We start from the raw sequence: 24,331 nt of genomic DNA, 5'->3' as shown, positions 1-24,331 counted from the left end.
TGTGCCTCCCTGGAGTCTAACACCCATCGTTCATGCTGTAGGGGATGGGGACAGGAAGCTGACAGCCGAGGAGGAGGAGGCCCGGAGGATAGCAGAGATGGGCAAGCCAGTACTTGGGGAAAACTGCCGGCTGGAAGTCATCATCGAGGAGTCATATGATTTTAAGGTGACTTTCTGGGGCCCCAGCTTCCTGGAGTCTTGTCTAAGTCATTTCTTTGGGGAGGGTCCAGGAGGAATCAACTATGAGGGTCACAAGGGAGGGGTGGCCAAGGATCCCAGACCATCCTCACATCCCTCTGTTAGCACCATGGACAGCAGCACTCCCGGTTCCCTTCTTGCTGTGAACCGGGGCTGTGGGGTGTTGGGGACCCCTGAACATGGGCTTGAGCCCCAACCTCAGTGTTCTTCAGGGAGCCTCAGGGGTGCCCTGAGGTCATGGGCAATGATCTTTTCCCCACCCTTTCATCCTCAGAACACGGTGGATAAACTCATCAAGAAAACCAACTTGGCTTTGGTGATTGGGACCCATTCCTGGAGGGAACAGTTTTTAGAGGCTGTTACGGTGAGCGCAGGTAAGTGGGGAGGGAGGAGAAAGAAGAGAGAGAGAGAGGGATGGAGAGACAGGGGGTTGGGGAGGAAGAGAGAGAAAAGACTAGAAAGAGAGAAAGGACGAGGAGAGAAGGACAGAGCACAATAGAGAAGAGAAAGAGAACAAGAAAGACAAACAGGGAAGGACGGAAAAAAAGATAAGGAACAGATACAAACAGGAGAAACAGACACACAAAGAGAGATGCTCAGAGAACCATGGAGAAAGACAGAGACATGGAGAGAGGACAAGAGAGGTAAAGAGTGAAGACCCTAAACTGCAGAAGGCCAGAGAGAGAGAGACCAGGAGACACTGAGACAGCTGGAGGGGGTGGAGGTGGAGAGCTGCGGGTGGAGCGGTCTTGTCCGGTGGAGTTTTTTCATCAGACAGCCGCAGGGTGGGACCAGGTTAAAAGTCTTGGCCTCCCCAGACAGCCTGGGATCCTCTGTTGCCATGGAGACAGTCACCAGGGCACCCAGCTCTCTCTCACCTGTGCAGTTCTCCCTCCTTAGGTCTCAGGCGGGCCCACACTGCCCCCCGGTGGCCAGAGACACCAAGACACTTGGCTTCACAGGCTCAATCCTGGAGACCAACATTGGCCCTTTGTGATACAGATTGGGGAAACTGAGGCCCAGAGTCTGAGGAGGGACTGGCCTGAAGTCCCACAGGGAATTCGGAAAGAGCTGAGGTGGAGCTCAAGGCTTCTGTCCCTTACACATCAGGTTTCCTTCAGGGAGGCCTAACTGGTAGGAACTGAAAACACACCAGGAATTGTGGTTGCTCAGTGGGATCAAAAGAAGCCAGGCTTCGGGGATGGAAAAATCCCAGGGAGCGGAGCTGCAGACAGCAGCTCGGAGGTCTAATAGAAACGAAGCCACATTCTTTCAGTATCTATTTCTGAGGGATCCTCTGAATTCAGCCCTCTTAGGACAGTGCTGGGGACAAAGAGATAACCATGACAGTTGGGCCTTGCTCTCACAGAGCTCACAGTCTGGGGGGAGACAGACCTGTCACAAGAGAGTGACAACCCAGAGTAGGCAGGGCTGGGACGGGGGACCCGAGCTTGCTGCGGGAGCCCAGATAGGGTGTTGACCCAGCCTGAAGGTCAGGGAGGGCTCCCTGGAGGAGGAGGCTTCTGAGCTGAGTCTTCAAATTGGAATAAGAGTTAGCCAGGAGGAGGAAGAAGACAGGGAGGTGTTCCAGGCAGAGGGAAAACCAAGTCCAGAGTCTAGAAGTCTGCTGGGTCATGGCACATTTGGGGAGGGTGACTAGTTTTAGGCGTGAAGAAACAGCACGGAACAAGGCTGGAGGTGGGCAGAATCCAGACCATGCGGGTCCTCATAGGCCACAGTAGGGAGCTTGGGTGTCATTTCAGTGCATGGGGGCCTGTGGAGCATTCTGAATGGGGGAAGCTCCGGGCACTGGAGGGAGCCCATGGAAGGAAGAATGAGAGGCTGGGGTGGGGCGTGACGATGTGAAGAGGAATTGGAGCTTCTGTCCAAGAATACTGGGGAGCCACGGCCCTCCCCCTGGGCTTAGTGAAGAGGAGAGGGTGTGAGACGCTGGTCATGGAGGGCCAACGTGAATCAGCCGGTGGGTCTGTAGAAAGCAACAGATTCCGTAGGAGGAAGGAGTGGATGGGGGGAGGGGAAAACCATATCGGTGATAAGTAATCATCCCGATGGTGACAGTGATGACAGGGACTGTGGAGTACCAGGCAGCTTGGAAGTCCATTTCCTGTATGACCTCATTTAACCGATGTTTCCCAAGTATCTGGCTCGATGCTTGATCATTTCGCACTTTGTTCAACAAATGCCTTTCTGTCCTTGATGTGAGCACAGAGCTGCTCGAGGCACCGGGCGGAGAAGGTCAGTTCTCACCCCCTTGGAGGATGACTCATGGCCTGTCTGGCACGTAGAGGTGCTTTTGTATTAAATCCTTTACCTCCTGGCCTCAACCGTAAGCTCTTTGAAGGGTGGCCTTGGTTTGGAGTGTCTGTGACTCTCCCCAGGCACATGAAGGGGCCTTCAAAGAATACCCATCAGGCTGGAGGCAGGCCGGGGGCACGGAGAGTCCTTCCTGTGGCCTGACTCATGTAGTCATCACGGCCTTCTCTTGAGGCTGGTCTAGCTCCTCCTCCCATTTCTCAGATAGGCATCCGGAGGCTCAGAGAGGTTAGGACACTGATTCAAGATCACACAGCAGATCCAAGGTTTGACACCAGAAAGGTAGCTCTGGAGCCACAGACATAACCGTGAACCTCCCTCCGTGGGAAAGGCTGAAGAAGAGCCTCGCCAGATGGGAAAGGCCAGAGAAGTAAGCAGAGGCCAGAGCCTGCCGGTTCTCAAATGCCAAGTGCAGGAGTGTGGGCCTGGGTCTCAGGGCAGTAGGAAACCAAGGCAGGATTTGAAGCCAGGCAGGGTAAGCCCCCAAGAGATGCAGTGATAGCAGCCCCTTCCCTCCAAAGAGTGTGTTCTCCCCCCTCTGACCTTGGCCACGTCTCAGTGTGGCCGATTAAGAATGCGTTCCGCGGTGAACACCAGAAAAACTCAACCACAGCGGCTTAAGCACGCTTGTTTCTTTCTCTCACAGAACAAAGAAATCTGTAGGAGGCGATAAAGAGTCGGCATCTCAGTAACATCCTTAAATGCCCAGGCTCCTTCTTTGTTTCTCTTTCCCACACTCAGCGGTTTGCCCTCGTGGTTGCAAGATGGCTGCTGCACCACCAGGTGTCAAGTTCACATTCCAGGCAGGCAGAAAGAGGAAGCAAGGAGGGTTACACTGTTCCTTATCGGCATCCTTCTGGATGTCGTGCTTGGCCACTCGAGTTGTTCACTAGTTCTCATTCATTGCTTTATGCTTCTCAGTTTAGGGCAAGGTAGACGAAACATTTCTTCTGTGCTTTCCTGTTCTAAGTCAAAAGCAGGTCAAATTCCGCCACAGTACCTGACACAAACCACTCTAACCGTGAGTGAGGCATCCCTGACGAGGTTCAGAAAAACACACCCATAACACCGTGCCCGTGTCAGGAAAGCCGGAGCCTTCCAGAAACCCTCCGTTTAGGTCTCATTGCCAGACTGGGTCCCATGGCCACTGCTGCAAGGGATTCTGAGAAAGCAAGTATTTAGTTGAGGACAGGACTGCCACTAGCTGCAAGGAATTCCAGGAAAGTGAATATTTTATCTGAGGACACGGTTGTTGTTAGCCCGAAGGGATTCTGGGAATGTAAATAATGTTAGCTGGGTATCTGGCTGGCGCGCTAGCTGCAAAGGATTCTGGGATAGCAAGCATCGTTAGCGGAGTATGTGGCTACGGTTAGCTGCAGTGAATCAGAGGAAGTCAATATTTCTAGCTACAGAAATGGCTGTCTGTAGATGGTAGTTGTAAAGTCTTCTGAGGAAAAGACTCTTTTTTTAGCTAGGGATGTGGCCACCCCTGGGAGCAAGGGATCCTAGCAAGCCAGATATTTTTAGCTGGGTACGCAGCCTCTATCTTTAAGGGATCCTGGAAAAGCGAGAATTTTTATCTGGGCACGTACATTCTCCTAGCGGCAAGGGATTCTGGGAAAGCAATTAGTTTTATGGAACTTACTGCGGGGAAATTGCACAAAATGGGAGGGGTCTGGAGGCAAGGAAGGAGGGAGCATGGGTGTGTGCCCCAGCTGGGTCGTGTGCCCACAGGGGACGAGGAGGAGGAGGAGGACGGGTCCCGGGAGGAACGGCTGCCTTCCTGCTTTGACTACGTCATGCACTTCCTGACGGTGTTCTGGAAGGTGCTATTCGCCTGTGTGCCCCCCACCGAGTACTGCCACGGCTGGGCCTGCTTCGGCGTCTGCATCCTGGTCATCGGCCTGCTCACCGCGCTTATAGGGGACCTGGCCTCCCACTTTGGCTGCACCGTTGGCCTCAAGGACTCTGTCAACGCTGTAGTCTTCGTGGCCCTGGGCACCTCCATCCCCGGTAACCCCCTGGGAAACTGCTTGTCCGGGTAGAGTCTCAGAGACGTCAGACAGTAGAGCCTAAAAGAAAGGTTCTGCAGATATCAGGTGGTGGAGTCATACAGAACCAACATGGTGGGTCCCATAGAGATATGAGGAAGGAACATAATAGAAACTAGGCGGCGGGGGTCCTGTAGATTCAATATACAGACTGAATCCTCCTCAAAAGCAGCCAGGTGGAATGTCCCATAGAATTAAGGGGGTGGGAAATGTAGAAAGCAGACGATGGACTCCATAGAAAGAAGGAGGTGGGGCATTAAGAAAAAGGTAGGAGAGGGGTCCCATAGAAATAAGGTGGAGACTTCATAGGTACCATCCAGTTGGTGCCCATAGAAACAAGATGTTAATTACCTTCCCCTCGAGAAACCATGTGGGAGGTTCCATCGAAGGTGGAGGGTGCAGTCGAAACCAGATGTTGGAGGCGGGGTGCCATACAAATGAGAAAACGGAGCCTCAAAGCCCTGGAGTATGTCCCATGGAAATACAATGGCCATGATCCCCTCTTCCCAAAAAAACCCGAGGGAGGGTCCCTTAGACAAATTCTTAAAAGAGTGGGAAGACCAGATGCGGGAAGCCTGACACCTTTTTTTCCCCACATGGATATGTTCACCCGTCGGGTGGTGGCGCTGTAGGCCCAGAAAGCAGGCGGCGGGTCCCGTAGCCTGTTGTGAATGGTTCCCTGGTGCCGGCGCTCCGTACGTATCAGAGATCTGAGTTATTAGCAAGATGTTCGAAAGTGGGCAGAGGCCATAGAAACCAGGCTGTATGCTTAACAGAAACCCCGTGGGGGCATGGACAGGAACAGGATCGCGTGCGGATGGAACCTAACCGTATTTTGTGCAGCCAGGTGGCTGATGGGATGATTGGGCCAATCGAACAATGGGCGGTGGGTTCATGCGAGGCGGAGAGTGATTCCTATGGAGAGCGGTTGAGTCCCACAAAAGTAGGCAGCAGGCCCCATAGCGTGCAGAGACTGGGCCCCCCGCCCCCCAAATCAGACAGTGAGTCCACAGGAAACGGTTAGTAGATGCCATAGAAAGTAGGTAGTGGAGACCACCGAAAGCAGACAAGCCCCAGAGAAAGCGGGCAGCGAGTTCCATAGAATGCAGGCAGCTGGTTCCGCAGACAGCAGGCGCAGGGATGGTGACCCACCTGACCTCTTGGCGGGAGGGCAGCGACGGTGCCGGAGCTAGAGCGGCGGGGGGACGCGCCCGGCAAAAGGGACGCTGTCGTGGTCCTACGGAAAGCAGGCGGCGCGGCGGACGGCGGCAGCGCCTGACCGCCCCGTCTCCTGCCCACGCAGACACGTTCGCCAGCAGGCAGCGCTCCGCAGGACCAGTGCGCGACGCGTCCATCGCAACGTGACGCCCAACGCCGTGAACGTGTTCCTGGCCTGGGCGCATGCCTGGTCGGTGGCCGTGCCGTACTCGGGCGGTGCAGGGCCGCCCGTTCGAGGTGCGCACCGGCACGCTGGCCTTCTCCGCCGCTTCTTCACCGTCCGCCTTCGTGGGCATCGCCGCGGTTGCTTTGTACCGGCGCCGGCTGTCACATCGGGGGCGAGCTGGTCGCGCGGCCCCAAGCCTCGCCACCACCGCCTTTTCCTTCCTGGGCCTCTGGTTCCTCTTACATCCTCTTCTCGCCAGCCTCGGGAGGCTTATCGCCACATCCGCTTCTAGGCCCCTCCGGCCCCAGAGACTCGGCGGCGCGCCCCTGCTCCGGACCGCACGTCCTCTGTCCCCAGAGATCAGCCTTCCTCTCCTGGGACTCAGCCTCCCTTCCTCCTGGGAACTGATAGCCCCGTCCTCTGTCCCCACCGACATCCTCCTCTCCGTCCCCCTCGAGAGCTCTCCCCGAGGTACCTGCAACTGCAGCCGCCTTGTTAGTCACTGCTCACATCCCTCGGGGACATTTCACATCCTCGAGACTTCTCCCCAGAGGACCGCCCCAACCCAGTGACTCTCCTAGAGAATCTACCATCTGTCTCCCTAGACACCCAGGCTTGCCCTATCCCTACCACCCTCGGACCCTTCCTTAGTGGATACCACACACCACCACCACTCACCACCAGGACCTGTACCCCAGGTCTCAGAACCCAGCCTCCCCTGGGACCTTGAAGGAGGCTGATCCGTTCCAGAATGTCCCCTGATCTCAGCCTCCTGCCTCCCAGCCCTCAGGAGCTCTGTTCAGGCCCCCGGGGGCGGGGCGGAGGAACAGGTAGGTGCTGCAAGAAGGGGGCCACACCTTCCCTGATTTCTCCACTCAGGCCCTGGGAGGACACTAATTCTCGGAGGCTTGAGAAGGGAGAGGGAGAAGTTTAGGGTTTCGAGCTGAGGAGCACATTTGGCAACCCGTAGACTCTTCACAATTCCAGCGCGCCCCACTCGCCTCCACTCACCCTGAGAGCCCAGCCATGCCTGTAAGGGCATGTGTGTATATATAGTGTGTTTGGGGAGGGAGGACGTCGGGAGGAAGCGTCTTGGGGAAAGGGGGTGACAGGGACTTTCCTTGTAGAGGGCAGCAGACTCCCCCAGCCATGAGAATTGGCTTTGGAAGGAGGCCAGAGCATCAAAGGGAGCTCCAGCCATCTCCCCTGGGACAATCTAGAAGGCTCATTTTGCTCCCCAGTGCCAGCCAATCCGGGCAGGACTCGAAGAGGAGACCGAGGGTCCCAAAGAGGACCACGTGCTACAAGCCAGCAAAGTGCTTGCGCCATCTTCCTCACTTGATGGGGAGCAGGGGTGGGTGGGAGGTGTGACTGGGCCAGGGGCTGGTGGGGCATTTTTAATCTTTGGAGGCCACCCATCTGTTGTAGCCATCTGCAGTCTTTCTATTGTGTTTCCGCGCCGCGGCAAGGACACACTTGGGGTGTGCGGAGGCCGCCTTCCACTGCTTGGGACCCTGAGGATCACCCTGCAAACCCCATAACACCCTGCTTCCGACAGGTTTTTAGATCTATCGTCCTGTTGTGCATCACCCCAACATCCCAGATCGTTTCCCACTCCCTTTCTACCCTAGCTCATCAGCACCAGTCGCTGTCCTTCTTCGGTGATTTCTGTAAAAGTTGCCATAAAAATTTGAAATTCTGCCTGAAAAACAGCCCTCTTCCCGTGAGAAGTGTGGGGATTCAGGAGGAGGAGCCTACATGCAGGCCCTGACTGAGACTTGGGCAACCGTGGAACAGACCAGGTACTCTGGGTTTTTCCACGGCCCCGGTCCTCCGTAGTGACACCCACATGCACCAGCCACCCTGAAAGTTCACCTTTGCTTCCCGTAGCCACTCCCCGGCTCACCCACCCAGTTTTCCCTAGCCACGCCCCCACGCGTCACCCGGGAGTTTCTTAGCCACGCCTCCCATCCCCCCCAGCCGCAAACTATTCCTTTTCACTGGCATCCTGGGAACACAAAAGAGGAGGACCCAGATTTGCTGATCAGGAGGAGTTGGGGTTGATGGGAGTTTCCTGGGAATAAAAGCAAGAGATTTTCTGTAGAATCCGGAGTTGAGGAGGAGGGTGTGTGTGTGTGTGTGTAGTGTGTAGTGATAGCGCTTGGTGCTTCTCCAGGGAAAAGTGCACAGCCTATGTAAAGGTGTGCAGACTTGGGAGTACTGGCTTTTTTATACTCCTGCCAGTGGTTAGCATGAATGGGGTATAAAGGCATTGTGGGTGGAGAGAGCTCAAGAGACCTTATCAGCCCTCTAAGGAGCTTAGGATTTATCCCAAAAAGCAAAAGGGTGCTTCTGGAAGGGTTTCATCGAAAGAGCGGGCCTAGGCAGTTAATGCCTGATTTAGTTTCAGACTTTCTTCTGGCTGCCTGTGACTGGAGGCTGCGAGATCAGGAGGAGGGCTGGGGCAGCAGAGGAGGGGTCCTGAGTAGGGAGATGGAGGGAAGGGGAGGGCAAGAAGGGGGAGGGACGGTTTAGAAGATAAGGATCAGGCTGGATGAGGGGGTTCAGGGAGAGCGTCGGCAGGCAAGGCCCTAGCAAGAGTGGTGACCAAATTGGAGTAGCTGGGAAAGCATTACGAATAGGGCTTATTAGGATTAAGGGTGGGCAAGGGTAAGGAAATTAAGCCTGGGGAAGGGGTGCAGTACCCCGGGGCCAGCAGTAGAGGAGAGTTACCACCCCGGCTTGAAGGTAGAGAAGCAGACAGTTACCTCGAAGCCTGAAAGGATAGTGAAGGCCAGGAGGCTATGGGCACCCACGACCACACTGAAGAGAGAAGGGGGCTGGAGAGTGAACACCTTACCCTGACTTGCCTCCTGCCCCACCGACCGCATTCTGACTGCGCCTTCTCCATTGGCTGAAAATCCCCACCGGAGCCCAGAGGTTAATAGTTGTGCATAAACACCCCTTGGGACACTAGAGCGAGAGGGAGAAGGTGGAGAGCAGAACGGATCCGGGAATTGAAGGCGGGGAGAGCTGAGTCAGTGTGGGGAGGATCTTGTCGAAGCAGTGAGGTTTCTTTCCTGGGTTTGGGAATGAAGGTGGGGCCAAGTAGGGGGAACTGGATTTGGGCAGAACATGCTGGATTCAGTGAAAGTACATGCTGAGAGTGACGCCTATGGGACATCCAGAGGCAGCTGTAGAGGAGACATCCAGGGACATCCTGACCTCAGGAGAGGGGATGTGTTTGACAGAGGCTTGGGATCCGTTGGCAAGTGGTGTCACCCAGTCAGCGAGGGGTGGGGCACAAGGAGATGGAAGTCCTGCGATGGAGAAGGACACACCAAAAGTTAGGTGGGAAAACCAGGGAGACTGGGACAACCAGTCTCAGAGAAGAGAGAAGCTTTCCAAATGAGGGTGAGGTTGGCAGGGTTGAAAAGGAGGAAGATGAACAGCAGTGTAGCTAACCTTGGACGAGTTTAGACTCTGACAAGAACAGTTTGGTGGAGAGCAGTGAGGGTCAGGTTAATCTAGAGGGAGGAGGAGTGAAGCTCGGGTGAAACTGAGGCAGAGCATGTAGTGCCTCCTAGGATCGCCCCTCCAGGTGTGGAAACAGGCTCAGAACGGCAAGTCAACTCGCCAAAGTCTCACGGCAGGAAGCAGGATGAGAGGATGAGGTCCAGAGCTCTATCGCGGTCAGGACACTCTTGTCTCACCAGGCTGAACGAGACATGTGGTCTAGAGGCAGAAAATGGGCGATCCTGGCCTCAGGACGATGAGTAGTTCTCTGCTTCAAGAGAGAGCATATACTCCAGAGCTTGGGACGAGCGTGAGATGGACCATCCCCCCCTCAAAAGTCACGATCTTCCCTGATGCTAGGAGTTCCAATAGCCGGTAGCTTGGGAGTGATTTCACCTACTTGTCATGGCAGGAAAGCAGTAGCACAATGCAGATTAACTTCTTCTTCGAGCCTCAAGTTCTCATCTGGAAAATGGGGACAAGAATAATAATAATGGGGGGACTAATGGTGCAGGGTTATATTGGATTATATATTTTTTAGAATAATGCCTCATGCATAAAGGAGAACTCATAATAGATGGAAGAGTTATACTTTTCAGATATTTCAGCTTGCTCACTTTTATAGTTATATCTCTCTCTCTCTCTCCCTCCTTCCTCCTCCTCCCCACTCACATGCACGCGCACGCACACACACTCACCACCACAGTGGCCCATCCTAGAACAGCCCCAGGAGGACAGAGGGATGCAGACTCCCTGCGATACATCGCTTGCCACCGAGTCTCGGGTTCCTAAAACCCAAACCCAGGGGAGATGATCGGGAATATCCCTCCTCTCCTTCTAGCCTCCAGATTCTTTTAAAATCGCTTTATCTGGTATGTGCCTGGCACTATGCTGGGGCCACGTGAACCAAAATGTCCCTGCCGCTTGTACAACTTGGCTGGAAGCAGTGAGGGACACATGCCAAACAAGTGCAAGAAGGTGGGCATCAGGTTGGGACCTTGGAGCGAAGGATCCTAGCAGGACACAGGTGGCAGAGAACTGGGGGATCTGGGCGCTTGGCTAAGAAGCAGGGTGTAGGGAGATGGACATGGACAGCGTCAGGACTCTGGGGCCTAGCAGAACTGACAGCCAATGTATCTGCCCTGAGCCTGAGGAACAAGGTGGGGTGGTGGGTAGTGATTCAGAAGCTGGAAAGGATGGCCACATGGAAAGGCGCCCCAAAAGAGCCGTGGCCTGGTTTAGGTATGTAAAACCACCAACCCATGGGGGCGGGCCAGTGGGAGGTGTGCGGAGGTGAATGCCCTGACCTCACTCTATCGCTCTGCAGGAGTTCCCTAGGACAGAGAACCCTTGATGCCATTCCATTAAGCCTCACTGTGGTAGGCTGTGTAATGGTCCCCGAACGGGTCCGCTTGGCTAATCCAGAACCTGTGGGATGTTCCTTTCCGCGTGCCAGAGGGACGGACGCTCCCAGTACTGTGCTTACCCTCAGCATCTCTAGAGGCGGCTACACTGGGATTATATGCGTGCCCCAAGTGCAGCGCAAAGCCATGGGCTTCAGAAAGGGGAGGGGGCGACCGCAGCATGGACATGCGACAGGGGAAGCAGAGGTTGGAGTCACGGGGAAGGGCCAGGAGCGAGGAGCGCAAGACTCTGGGAACCGAAGGAAGCAAGGGACCAGCCCCCAGAGCCTTCTAATGAGCAGCGCGTCACCTTGATGTTGACTCTGGCGTCTGGAACTGTAGCAGGAGCGTGTGTTGTCGGAAGCTCCCTAAGCTTAGGGTCACGTGTTACTATACCAGCACCAGGAGAGGAAACAGAGGCTTGCCAGGCTCCTCGTAGCTCCCATCTCTCTCTGGACCTCAAGTAGAGATGGGATGGAAACTCATCGTATTCTGGCCTAGCCCATCACTTGTGTGGGGACGTTTCTAGCCTTGGAGTTGTGTCCTCCAGAAAGGATGTCGGAGCTTGGCTTCCCCAGCCTTCTTTACAGCTTGGGACACCCAGTGACTGTGTTCCTAGATCTCACCAGGAGACAGACTCGCTGGGAGAGAGTCCTGAATTCCAAAGGAGCAGTTTGCAAGCAGGAGGCTCCGCGGGGATCTGGGCGAGCCAGTGAAGGTGATGTGGACACGTAGGCACCCTCTCTGACTTCAGGAGGGCCTCGCTGGCTGCAAGAAGGGCACAGTACACAGAGGCGACCTCAGGCTGGGGGGCAGGGAGGTCTCCTGTCCCGGCCCAGCAGGCACGCAAACTGATGTCCAGGCCCGTGATCCCGCCAGTGGCTGAGGAGCCAGTTTCCCTTGTCAGGGCTTGACTCTGAGCGTGGTTTGGGGCTCTCTTTCTGAACCTGAGCCTCGCCTGGTCTCCAGCTCACCAATGCTTCATTGAGCACCTCACCTTTTTCTTAAGTTCAATAGTAAATCACTATAGTACTTCTCACTCTCGTATTTTTGCCTTCCTGTGGGAAGAGTGTCCCAATTCCCAGCTCCTTTGAATTCAGTGGTGACCAAGTGACTTGCCTCCTCGTTAAAGAAAGGTGCGCAGAAGTGATAGGTGTGCCTCTCTGGAGAAGTTTCCAATGCCAGTAGATCGCTTTTGCATTGTGTCTCTTTTTCTTGGCCATGTGACTATACAGTGTACACAGTGACCGCTTCTAACAGCTCATGGGTCCTAGCGTGATGCTATGCGAAGCAGCTTGTCAGTGGGCTTGTAGCTTGATCAAGAAATAAAATCTGGGGTGCCTGGCTTGGCTCAATCAGGAGGGCATGCCGATTCTGATCTTGTCGGTCAGATTCGAGCTCCCATCGTGTTGGACATAGAGTCATTTTAATGCTAAAAAAGAAGGACGATTGGCAGCTGAGAAAGAAGGAAGGAAGGTAGAGTAGGTAAGGAGGAAGGAGGAAAAAATCTATTGTTCGCTCAATGGAGATTTGGGGATGCTTGTTACTCACAGTCATGACCGCTAGCTGAAGCTGATGCATACACTCTGCTTTTAATGGAATCAGTCTGTCACCTTTCTGCTATAATGCACCTAAAGACCACAGACAGGTTCGAGGAATAGACTCAATGAGGATTCCCAAGCTGGGGTCTACATGTGCTGAGACACATCAGTGGACAGGTCAGGAACTCTTTTTTTTTTTTTTGGTAGATTTTGCTATTTATTGATTTGACATGAGATGAGAGACACCAGAGAGAGAGGGAACAGCGTAGCAGGGGGAGTGGAAGGGAAGAAGCAGGCTCATGTGCTGAGGAGTTTCCGGATGTGGGACCACCCGATCCATAATCCTGATACGCCCTGGAGCTAAGGCAGACCCGCTTAACGACTGCGCCACCCAGGTACTTCCCAAGTTTGTGAACTTTCTGAGTACAAGTGCGCAAATTAAGCACGTCCAGGAAGCATTTTTCCCCGAGAGGGCCTGTAACACCACTGGACTTTCGTAGACGGCAGCAAAGACCTGAAAGACTTCTGAACGTGTTGGTCCCGAGTCAAGACGATATGGTTGACCAATCCATCTTATCTCATTCATTGGCGTAAGTCACCTTGAGTAAGTTTTTTATTTCCTCTCTGTTGTTTTCATCTGTAAAATAGAGATGTACTGGTCAAAGCAATGGAAGTATCGTGCAAAAGTGATTTGAATAGTGCCTGACAGCCCTAAGCTCCTTGTAAGGGCCAATCCAAATATTTTCACCGTGGTAGTCGTGGATGTGGGCTTAATTTTTTTAGTTTTTATTTATTTTTTAAAGATCTTATTATTATTTGAGCAGAAGTAGCAGTGCAGCGTAGGGTGGAAAACAAGCAGGGTGAGTGAGGGAAGATAGCAGCAGGCTCTCCAGTGGAGGAGCCTGGATGTGGGCACCCGATCCCAGAACCGCTGGGATCACGCCTCGAGCCGGAGCGCAGATGCTTCGAGATCACATGAGCTACCCAGGCGCCCCCGAGTGGGGTTTAGATGTGAATAACGGAATCCAAATAATAAGTCGCCAAATAAGGAAGAGTTTATTTTCTGTCAGGACAGTCCACATCTGTGGTAGTGGCAAACCACTTCATTAGAGCATGGGGTGAAAACTAGGTTCTTTCTATCTGTTTATTGTACACAGCCAGAGTATGCTGGCCCTCATCTGTTTAGCTCGGATGGCTCACCTGGCATCTGGTGCAAAACCGAATGGATGGGGCAGGAGAGGTCTGGGATCCACATTCTCGTAAGGTCTGGGACCCAATGCAAATATCACCACTTCCTTCCGCTCATCGGTGGCCAGGACCTGACCTCAGCGGCCATAGTCTGCCGGTCCAGAGAGTGAGCTGAAATATGCAGAGGATTATAGTTTCCAAAAGTTCTCTTTTCAAGTCCTTATCTTCTCCACCTCTCTCGCTCTGTCCTGATGGTTGCCGTCTGAGCCATAATTCCTATTCCTCTCTGTTTATCTGTTTCCAATGTCAGCCCTCTACCACCCCCAAGCGCGGTGTGTGCGTGTGTGCGTGGTGCGTTGTGTGTGCGGTGTGTGTGTCACAAGAGTGGCTGGTTCTCTTCAGTTACTTCAGTGTGATGCACAAGCCACCTGAAGTCTGGGTGGCTTGAAACAACGCTGCATTATTTCTCATTTTGATGGGTTGCATTGGCTGTCTATGTCCGCAGTGTGTTTGAGGTCATCACCGAAGCGTTGCATTCATTGTGGATTCGGCGGGCGCAGGAATGTGCAGCGATGCCTCCCTTCGTGGCCGGCAGGGGCGCTGCCTGCCGCCCAAGCGCCTTCCCTGCATTTACTCCACGGGGCCCCCCTCCCCGCCACGAAGTGGCTGGACGGGCTTTCTTCCGGGTTGCAGGAGAGCCGCTGGAAGCTTCGGCGCCCTCGGGCTCGGCCGCCCATCAAGCAGTTCACAGATTTTGGGGGCAGGGAAGTAGATTCACCTCCTTTTTTTTTTTTTTTTTAAGATCTTTATTCATTTATTTTGACAGAGAGAGAGAGCCACACAAACGGGGAGCGACAGCAGTAAGAGGCAGAGAGAAGCAGCGCTCCTACTGAAGGAGCCTGATGAGGACTGAACTCCCAGGACCCAGATCAGCGACCTGAGCTGAAGGCAGACGCCTCAGACGCTCACCTCTGATGGGTGGGCGCTGCATGGAGGAGGGAGGAACTTGTGTGGCAGCCACTGGGTGGTGGCGTTTGAATACCAGCCCCCCACGCAAAAGATGATCCAAGGCCCTAATCCCCAGGACCTGCTGAATGTTACTTTACAGAGACAGGGAAAGGATTTTGCATGGCGAATAAACGAAGAGTCTTGAGATGGGCCGATCGACCCTGGATGACAGATACCTCGTCAGCCGCGTAAATGCAGTCACCGTGCATCCTTAAACAAGAGGGAGGCGAGGGGAGAAGATAACCACACGCCCAGGAGGGGCGCGCTAGGTGATGCATCGGCAGGCAGAGAATCCGGGACGCTGGCCGTCAAGACGTAGTCACTACACGCTAAGTCAAAACGCCACGCTGCCTCTGGAAGCAGGAAGAGGCAAGGAGACAATCCTCCCTCGACCCTCGGGGAACGCAGCCCTTTGCGGCACCTTGACTTTGGCCGAGACACTTCGATTTTGGAAGTTGTAGATTTCCAGAACAGTGAGAGAAGATCCCCATCTGTGTTGTATTGCAGCCCCTGGGCTGGTGCATACTTTGTGGACAGCAACCGCGGAAGTTATAAAAGGGGTAAAATGAATACGCTGCCTTAGATCTAACTTCATCACGCCTGCTTAGTTTCTGTGGTATCTTGAACCCCCTTTCTTTCTTTTTAATTAGAGAGGGGAGGGGCAGAGGGAGGACAGAGAGAGAGGCAGAGAGAGTGGGAATCCAGAAGCAGGCCTCCAAGCCCCAGTGAGATCTCGATTCGTGTGCTCACCCCACGCACCTCGAGATCAGACCTGAGCCGAATCAAGAATCAGACGCCGAGCTGACCGAGCTCCCCAGGCCAGGCGCTCTTGAACGCCTTTTTTAAATTGTATCAAAAACACAGTAGCAAGATTACGCACATTTAACCATTTTCTGGGCGCTGATTCAGTGGCATCCACGAGCTGTCGATAGCCATCAGCACATCTGGTTCCAGAACTTTTCCATCGCCCCAGAATGAGCACTCCCTACTCATTAGCAGTCACTCCCCTTCCTCCCCAGCCCTGGCAACAACGACAATCCTGCCCATGCGTAAAGATTTGCCTCTTTCTGGCATATTCGTATGCACAGAATCCTGTGAGCACGTGGCCTGTTGCTGTCCAGCTGCTTTATTAGCACAGTGTTTTCAAACATCCATCCACGAGGTAGATAGCGGTCCTGGTCTTCAGTCCTTTTTATGGATAAATAATATGGCCCATTGCACGAATATTACCCCATGCTTCTACCCATTCGGGCAATCCACTGGGTGCCACGCCTTGAACTCTCATGTTCTTTTCTTTTCTTTGCCGTGTCTCATGTGCTCACAGCACGTAGGTCTTGGAGGTATAGTTAGCGAGGCTTTTCCAGAGAAATGGAACCCAATAGGGACTTTTTGATAGATGGATCGATTGATTTATTTTAAAGAATTGGCTCATGCGATGTAAGGCTGGGAAGTTCAAAGTTAGGGGCGTCAGCAGGCCTGGAGAGCCTGGGAAGCGCGTGACATTGCAGCTAGCTGGAAGGCAGTCTGAGAAGTTGATTTCCCCTTGTCCGGTACTCAGTCTTTTTCGCTAAAGGCCTTTCAACCTGATTGGACGAAAGGAGCCCACCTCCATTATGGAGGATTATCGGCTTTTTCTAGAGTCACGATTTAAATATTAATCTCATCTGAAAAACACCTTCCCGAGCAACATCTCAGCTGGGCAGCACCATTAGCTAGCCACGTGACAGATAGGATTCACGGGGTCTCTCCTCCCTTGCCCACTCTCTCTGTGCCTATCTGCCACGGCCCCTGTCTGCCACCGCTCTGAGGGCTGGGCTCCACGGAAGCCGGTCGCAAGGCAAAGGATGGGAGGAGGTGGCCATTTTTTGCGAGGTGATTCCAGGAGACCCTGAGGGAAGGAAAAGCATTGAGGATGTGTTGATCGGGGCAGGTCACCCCTGTGGGCAACAGGGTCTCAACCCTGCTGGGACCTCTCAGGGATGGTGCAGAATCCTCTTGGGGTGCCCAGCCTCAGGGTAAGGAAATCAGGGTGTTTATCCACTAACTCCAGGCTGCTAACTCCCTGCCTTGAAGCCAGAAAGTGCATCCATTGGGGTGCTGGTGCCAATGTGGAGCTGCTGTTGGGTACAGGGGCATGAGTGGGGCACCCACAGCCCACATGGCCCTACCCTCCTCGTCCATTGGGGAAAATGCATGAGCACCAAGAAGGGAGGCTCAGCTGGCGTCCCTCCAGGGACAAAAGGAAGGACTGGCTCCTGGGCGTCCTGCTGTCCCCCTTTGAGGATGGAAGTCAGGGAGACCTTCTGGCTCTCAAGGCTGGGGGAGAAAGGGGTGGGCTTCCCAGGTCTCAGTGTCTTCCCCAGGCCCTGGCTCCCTGCCCCCAATAATTGGCCTCCCTGCTCCCTGCCTTCTTTGTGGAGCCTGTACTTTCCCCGAGGTGGAGAGAAGGAAATGTCAAGGATGATGGATTGAAAGGGGCAGTTAGGGGTCAGGAGAGGGGAGGGACCACAGGCTGGAGGGGAAGAGGAACAGAAGAAAGGAGGGGCACTCTGAACAAAAAGCAGACACAAAGAGCGAAGTGGCATAGAAAAATTAGACGGGAGGGAGAACCTGGAGACCTCTCCCTAAATGCGGCGCTGAGGCCGATGGGAGAGAGAGGGAGAGATGGGCGAGATGTGCCAGGTGTCAAAAGCCATCCTCCAGCCGCTTAAGGGCGTGGGGTGCCAGGAGTAGCCGAGGACCAGGGCAGACAGAGGGGGATGGAGGAGGGCCAGGGTGGGGGCAAGGGAAACTCGGGGAGATGCAGAGACAGAGATGGGGGAGAGTGAGGATGAGAGACAGAGAGCTCATCCAAAGAGAGCCAGAGATAGAAAGGAAAATAGAGAGACACAAGAGACAGACAAACGGACAGACAGACAGACCACCAAGATAGGGAGGCATGTGGTATGAGAGGGAGAGAGGGACAGAGAGGGAGAGGAGGAGGGGGAGGAGGTGAAGAGGGAGGGAGGGGAAGAGCAGGGGAGAGGAGGAGGAGAGGGGTCGGGGTTGGTTGTGGCCAGTGCCCCTCCCCGCCCGGGTCAGGCCAGTCCTCCCGGTGGCCTTTGCCGAGCCATGGCTAATGGCATGATTTGAGCTTGGTGAGGCGGCAGGCGGCAGACAAATGAGCCGGTTCTAGTCGCCAGCTCCAGTGATGGATGGGCTCGGGAGGCAGGCGGAGGGGTGGGCGCGGGGAGGTGCGGGGCTACCCCGCCAAGACAAATGTTTCCTCTCCTGGAGCCAGGCAGGGGAGGCACTGGGGATTTGGGGGCCATGCATCTGCAGGGCTCCGGGCAGGGGTGTGGGGTGAGGGAGACACAGGAAGACAGAAACCCAGGGCCATGGGGCGGGGGGTGCAGAAGGAGAGGAAAAGGGAGGGAGACACAAAGACCGGACAGACAGCAGTCCCCAGAGACACAGATGAGCTAGGGGAGGGGGGAGACAGACCATCCAGAGGAGAGGAGATACAGAGACAGATAAAAGATGGAGGGAGAGACAGTTGAGACCGATGGACACACACCCAAGACGGGAAACAGAGACACAGAGAACCTTCTTTAGAACCCCCTTCCCTCCCCACCCCTGAGCGAAGGTACAGATCCCCCAAGCGAGAGTCTAGGATGAGGAAGGAGGGAGAGAGATGGAGAGACAAACGCCGAGCTGTTGACAGAGGGAAACTCGAGGCAGAGAGCGTGTAGGACCATGACAGAAGACAGGGGTCCCTGAGCAAAGCCCTGCTCACTCCATCCATTGAGAGCTGATCGTGGGGGATGGCTGGGGGTCCCTGGGGATCACAGGGCACCCGGGGCAAAGCCCCAGAGAGGACTCGAGGAGAGGGTTCTCCCGGCCACCGAGAGGTTATTGGCGGCTGGGGGAACCTGTGCTGAGGGGACCTGGTTCAAAAACACCAGCCTTCAGAGACGCGGCCACACCAGGTGCACCAGGGTCAGCAAGCGTGCCTCCCCACCCGCCTCGCGCCGGTTCCGGTGCCTGCCCCACTTGCTCCCTCCCCTGGACACAAGGGTCCTGGAGGGTGCAAGGACCACGTAAGGGAGGCAGCTTGACAGAGGAGGCCTGAGGTCGGAGAGAGAGAGATGGGAGACTGGGTGCGCGTGCGCGTGTGTGATACAGACAGACACAGGGGCTGGGGCGGGCAGTGAGCAAATTGCAGACCTCCTCCCTTCCCCTCCTCCACTGCTTCAAACACTCCTGGCTTTTCCCCTTGCCCACATCTCGCCTCCTCTCTTTAATTGCAAAGGTTTATGCCCAAGAGTCAGAGGCCCTCCTCCTTGTTTGGGGGTGCTGGAGCGTCGTCTGAGCTCAGAGCAAATGGCAAAGACGACTCTTGTCTCTGTCTCCCTGCTCTCCTTCTTCCGCCCTCCCCCTGGGTTCGTAACTCCAGTCTGCACCCTTCCCGTCTCTCTTTCCCCAGCTTTTTGCTCTGGCTCCCAGCTCACAGCCTCCCTCACGGCTCCCTGGGACGCCCCACCCCAGTGAACACATGGTCCCCTCTCCATCTGTCCACGCAATACCCGCTGGGACTGTCACATCAGGCCACACTTTTTGGTTTTCAGAGTCAGCTGGATTTGGGACCTCAGCAGGCTACCCCCCCAAGATGTAGCAGCAGCCTGGAGCCTCACACCCCTGCCCCTCCCACCCTAGCAGCCTCAGCTGAAGGCTGTTGGGGGCCAGACAGAAGAGCTTGCATCTTTAATTAAAAAGTGATTTAAATTAATTTTCTGCTCCAAAACCCCTATCTGGGGGCGGGGTGTATGGCAGGATTAAGGGCTCTCCCGGCCCCTTCCCTTCCGCCTGCCTTCCTTTTTTTAAAGGGCCAGCGTCGCCCGAGGGACAGCTGCTTTGAGAGTCTCAGGGCAGTGTCCTCGGCAACAGGGGCCCCCAGAGTCAGCCAAGGCCCCCGAGGGTCCTGGCACTCTACGCTTTAACCATTTCCTCTTCTCCTGCCCCCAAGCCCATCGCCCATCTAGCCCATGGGGGAGACAGGCTGAGAGAGAGGAGGGGCCAAGGTGGGTCTGGACACCAGGGTCCTGGAAGACACCCAGAGGTGGCCAGGGTGGAGGGCTGGTTGGTGTGCCTCGGGGGTTCCTGGAGGACAAGTCAGGGACAGAGAGAGAGAGAGCCAGGGTCAGAGGTCCTGGGAAAGTGAAACAGAGTGAGGGCGTGGGAGAGAGCACAGAGCCAGAGAGACAGAGGTGGAGGGTTCTGGGATGAAGCTGAGCCCTGGTGGGAGTGGAGGGGACCTTCAGGAGGGAGAGGGACCAGCCATCGTCCTGTCCTTTGCCCTCCTCACAGCCCTCTGCTGGCCTGCCAGCCCCTCTCCCACGGCAGTGCTGCTGCCGTCCTAGCCCCAGTCCATCCTTGCTTTAAGCTCCAGCTGGCTCAGCCCCTGCCCTGGGTGGTTTTGTTCAGCCACCACAGGATGGGAGGCTGGAGAAGCAGACTGCCGCAGAGCAGAGCTAAGTTTATGAGGGTCATAAAAATATCCTTAGCCAGCTCAGCAGGGGTGGGCGCATCCTCCGCCCCTCTCAGTGGCTGTGGCCCCCTCTCTCTCTGGGTCTCTGTCCCTTTTCTGGGTCTCGTCCCACACCCGATCTCTGCTCTCCACATCTCTGTCCCCCCTTCTGATCTTGCCCCTGCCCTCCTCCGTCTGGATCCCTGGGTCTCGTTTCTCTTTGGCGCAGTCTCCTCAGGGAGTGATGGTTGGGTAACTTGGGGGTCCAGTATCCCTTTATGACAACAGAATGAAAACAAGGGGCCATTTCCTGGGAAAGGAGCACACAGGCACCAAGCCCACCATTTGCAATTCCAGAGAGTCTTCCACGGGCCTCTGACACGCATTTGCACATCCCCTCAGGAATCTGAGGACACCCAGAGGATAAAGACCCCTAATGTAGAAAAGCCAGTGAGAGGATGAATCCTGTGCCGTCTCTCTCTCTCTCTCCTCCTACCTGCCCTCTCCCCTGGCGCTGTTCCTCCAACACACCAGGCACATCTCTGCCCCAGGGCCTTTGCATCTGCGGTTCCTCTGCTCCCAGTGATCTTGGCTCCCTCCCTCACCTTCTTCGTAGGTCTCTTGCTCAGATGTCCTCCGCTGAGGGCCTTCCCTGTCCAGCTTCTGGTCATCTCCCTCTTCTGTCCTTGTTCTGCCTCGCTTTCAGAGCACCTCGGGCTCACCTCCAGGCCTTACTTACACTTTTCACACATTTACTACTGGTCTGCTCTCTCCCCAACCCTCCTTCAGGAGAACACGAGCGCCAGGAGGCCAGAAGTCACTCTTTTCTCCCTGCTTGGCTTTCCAGGATACCGCCCCACACACAAATGGAGCTCAACATTAATTTTTTTGCTGCAGAAACTTCCTGCGTGTCATTAGAACACTAGTTGTAAAGGCTGTCTGGGTCCCGGATCCTCCAGGAACCAGATAAAAACTGTGGACCTTTTCCGGCCAGACAGGCGAGCAGGCACGTGATTTATCCCCTCAACTTTGCAGAGTCCACAAACTGCCCAAACTGAGGGCAGGGAGACCCTTGGGAAAGCCAGGGTCAGCATTCGGGCAGAGGACAGAGGGACATCTCCAGGCCTGCACACCTGTGCAACTACTCCCCGCATGTGCGCACACACACACACACACACACACACACACACGCACACACACACGACATGGGCTGACACTCTGACCCTGAGGCCCGGATTCTGTGGGTACAAACTCAGGCGATATATCCCCCCAACATTTCCTCACCATATTCAGACGGCAAACACCCTGCAAACACACGCACATCCCCAGGCATCGCCTTCCCCACAACCAGACACACACACACACACACACACACACACACACACACACACACACACACACAGAGATGGCTTCGACACAGGCACACACGAGTTATCCTCGGCTCCCAGGAGGGAAGTTAGGGGCCCAGAGCAAGAACAACAGAAACTAAAATCTGGGGTTTGGTTACTTCCAGCCTCCAAGTTTTTTCCTCTACTGCTCGTCTGTCTCCTAGAGACAGACAGACAGACAGAGACAAAGAGAGAGAGAGACAAAGAGACAGAGAGACAAAGAGGGACAAGACGTGGAGAAAGCGCGGGGGCCGGCGGGCGGACAGGAGACTCGTGGCGGCCGCTGGGCGGGAGAAGGAGGAGGCCCGGGCCAGTGGGGAGAGGCGGCGACAGAGGTGCGGCCGGGGTGGGGGACCCGGGGGAGACCCCAACACAAAGGGCGGCGCGGGGGAGGGGAGGCCGGCCACCCCGCCTGCCACGCCTGCCCCGCCCGCGGCCCAGCCACCGGCGGACAGCGGGTTAAGCATCTCGATGTGGAACTTCCGGATGTGACCACAGAGAGTGGAGACTGGAGAGACCGGGAGGCGGGGGGAGACACTGAGCCACCCAGCCGCCGGCAGCTCCCTTCCTCTGCGCCCGCCGCCGCCGGGACCCCGCGCGCGCGGGGAACCCCCTGCCGCTTCGCGCCCCGTGTGCCCCCCGCCCGCCGCGCCCCCAGTCTTCCCCCGGTCTCCCCAGTCTCCCGGTCCGTTGGCCTCGGGCGGCTCCGGATCCTCCTGGGACCCCGGGTGGTGGGAAAGGACCGGGGCCCGCTCCCCTCGCCACCCCGCCCCCGCCGTCATGAGCCCTCGCCCCGGACGGGTGGGGGAGGGCCGGGGGTCCATGCGCGCCTCCGCGCCGCTCCGGCGCCGGCCAGACGGCGGCGGGGGTGGGGGGGCCGGGCCCCCGGTCTCCCCGTCCCACCCCCTTGAAAGTGTCTGCACTGCGGCCCGTCGGGGGTTGCCGCCCTTCGCTGCGCCCGCCGCGCCGCCCAGGCCCTGGAGGGGACCCGGGAGCTGCCGCCGGCATCAGCCCATGGCCTCCGAGGGTAGGTTCAGTGGGCGGGCGCCTGTACCCCAGCCCGGCCGCGCACCCCGTCCCTCTGTCGCCCCTGCCCGGCGCCTGGCCCCGTCAGCCCGTCCCGCCCTCTCCTCCATCTCTTCTCCGCCTCCCCCTCTCTGCCCCCCGGTCTCTCCCGTCTCAGCTCCTGGTCTCCCCCTCTCTCCATCCCTGGATCTCCTCTCTCTGCCCCGGATCTCCCTGCTCCTGCCCCTGGATCTCCTCCTCTCTCTACCTCCGGCCTCCCCTCTTCCTCCACCCGTGGGTCTCCCTGCTGCATCTCAGGTCCTTTCTCCTACCCGTTCTTTCCTTCTCTCCTGTCCCCCCCCCAGCCCTCCCCCGTCCACTTTTGTTCCCAAGTCCTCCTGAGGGTTAGGTGGGGACAGTACTGGGGGTCTCACCAGGCTGCGCCGAGGGATTCTGTCTTCTATGGTCCTGGGGATGGGGAGATCGAGATCATGAGAGGTGAGTATGCCCCCTTTGGGGGGCGTGGAGGGGGTGGGAACCTGGCAGACTGTGAGGACCCCACTGCACATCTTAGAATGTGCGTAGGAACGGCAGGGAAACTCCGCTATTCAACTTCGGGGCTCAGGAGAAGTTCGGAGAGGAGGAAGAGAAAGAGACAGAGAGAGAGGGCGTACACACATAGAGCTCCTCCGCGCACACCCGCCAGGGGGCCGGGGCCGCCAGCGACTCACTTATAACATCTGCATCCTTCAGTTGGAGCCTCCTCTCTGCTTCTTTTTGAGCTCTCTTCCTCCAGCTCCAAGGAAAGGGTTTGGCCTGGGTGGCTTAAGGCCCCTCGAGCCTCCCCAGTGTGCATGGTGCTTTTGTGATGACAGCGGTTCGCTTGGTGATCACACAAGTGGGGGCGGCGTGGGTTACACTTTGGTTCAACAAGTGTTTATGGACGTGCCAGGCGCTGTGCCAAATGCCTCGGCTTGTTCTGCTCATTCATTCACGCATGCGCTAAATGCCTCATTCATTCATTCATTCACCCACTCATTCCTTCCTTGCTGTGTCTGGTGTTTGGCCGTGTGCGTGTGGCGCACGTCAGTTTGTGGGTGGATTCACATGGTGAGTGGGGTGTGACAAGTTGTTGAGAAGGATGTGCTTATTTGACAACTGTGGGATGAAATTGAAGGTGGGGCAGTTGTAGACATACATTTATGCCTAAATGATGTGCTGCTTTTATGGAAGTGTCCATGAGTGAGCATTTCTCCTTCCTTTCCGCTCTCTCCTGTATCTTCTCTCTCCTCCATCCCGCTGTCTCCTACCTCCTCTGTCTCTCTCTTGTATCTCGCCTCCTAGTCTCTGTGGAATCTCTCCAGGGGTTTCCCCTTTCCCCGCCCCTGCTTCCGGGAGGAGCTGGGAATTACCATCAGCTGATCCCCTGACCCCCCACTCTGACCCTCAGACCTGAGACCTGGGTCAGTCTCTCCCTCTGACCCTCCCTCTCTGGTGGAACATTTTTCACAGGCCCTCGGGTAGGAGAAGACCATGGGACAGGTGCCCTCAGACCCACCCAGACTAGCTCCATGGGATGTCTCCAAGGGTCTAAGGTGGCAGGGCTCAGACACAGGGAATGAAAGGGCTACTGGGTCTGGGGGCAGGGAGGGGCATCTCCTGGGTGCCAGGGTAGGGAGGCTTCCCTGATGCCTCCCTGGGGCTCTCCCTCTTGCCTCCCAGTACGACATGGAGCTGCCCCACTACCCAGGCATACCCGGATTGGTTAAATTGCACCCGGCACCTGGATGCAGGCACAGGTATATATAC

General features: G+C 56.0%; 1 protein-coding gene across 2 annotated transcripts in view; it reads left to right on the top strand.

The window, feature by feature from the left end:
* SLC8A2 (solute carrier family 8 member A2) overlaps nucleotides 1-24,331 on the top strand; it is a 44,208-nt gene that overhangs the window by 18,013 nt on the left and 1,864 nt on the right. For both annotated transcript variants that reach the window (XM_040633057.1, XM_040633056.1), the window contains 3 exons: nucleotides 42-166; nucleotides 473-572; nucleotides 4,267-4,545. In XM_040633057.1, the coding sequence (XP_040488991.1) occupies nucleotides 42-166; nucleotides 473-572; nucleotides 4,267-4,545 (504 nt within the window). The remainder of the gene's footprint in view (nucleotides 1-41; nucleotides 167-472; nucleotides 573-4,266; nucleotides 4,546-24,331) is intronic.

This window comes from Ursus maritimus, unplaced genomic scaffold (assembly GCF_017311325.1).
Source record: "Ursus maritimus isolate PB19 unplaced genomic scaffold, ASM1731132v1 scaffold_19, whole genome shotgun sequence".
Classification (NCBI taxonomy): Eukaryota; Metazoa; Chordata; class Mammalia; order Carnivora; family Ursidae; genus Ursus; species Ursus maritimus.
This window is presented reverse-complemented; position numbering and strand designations above follow the sequence as displayed.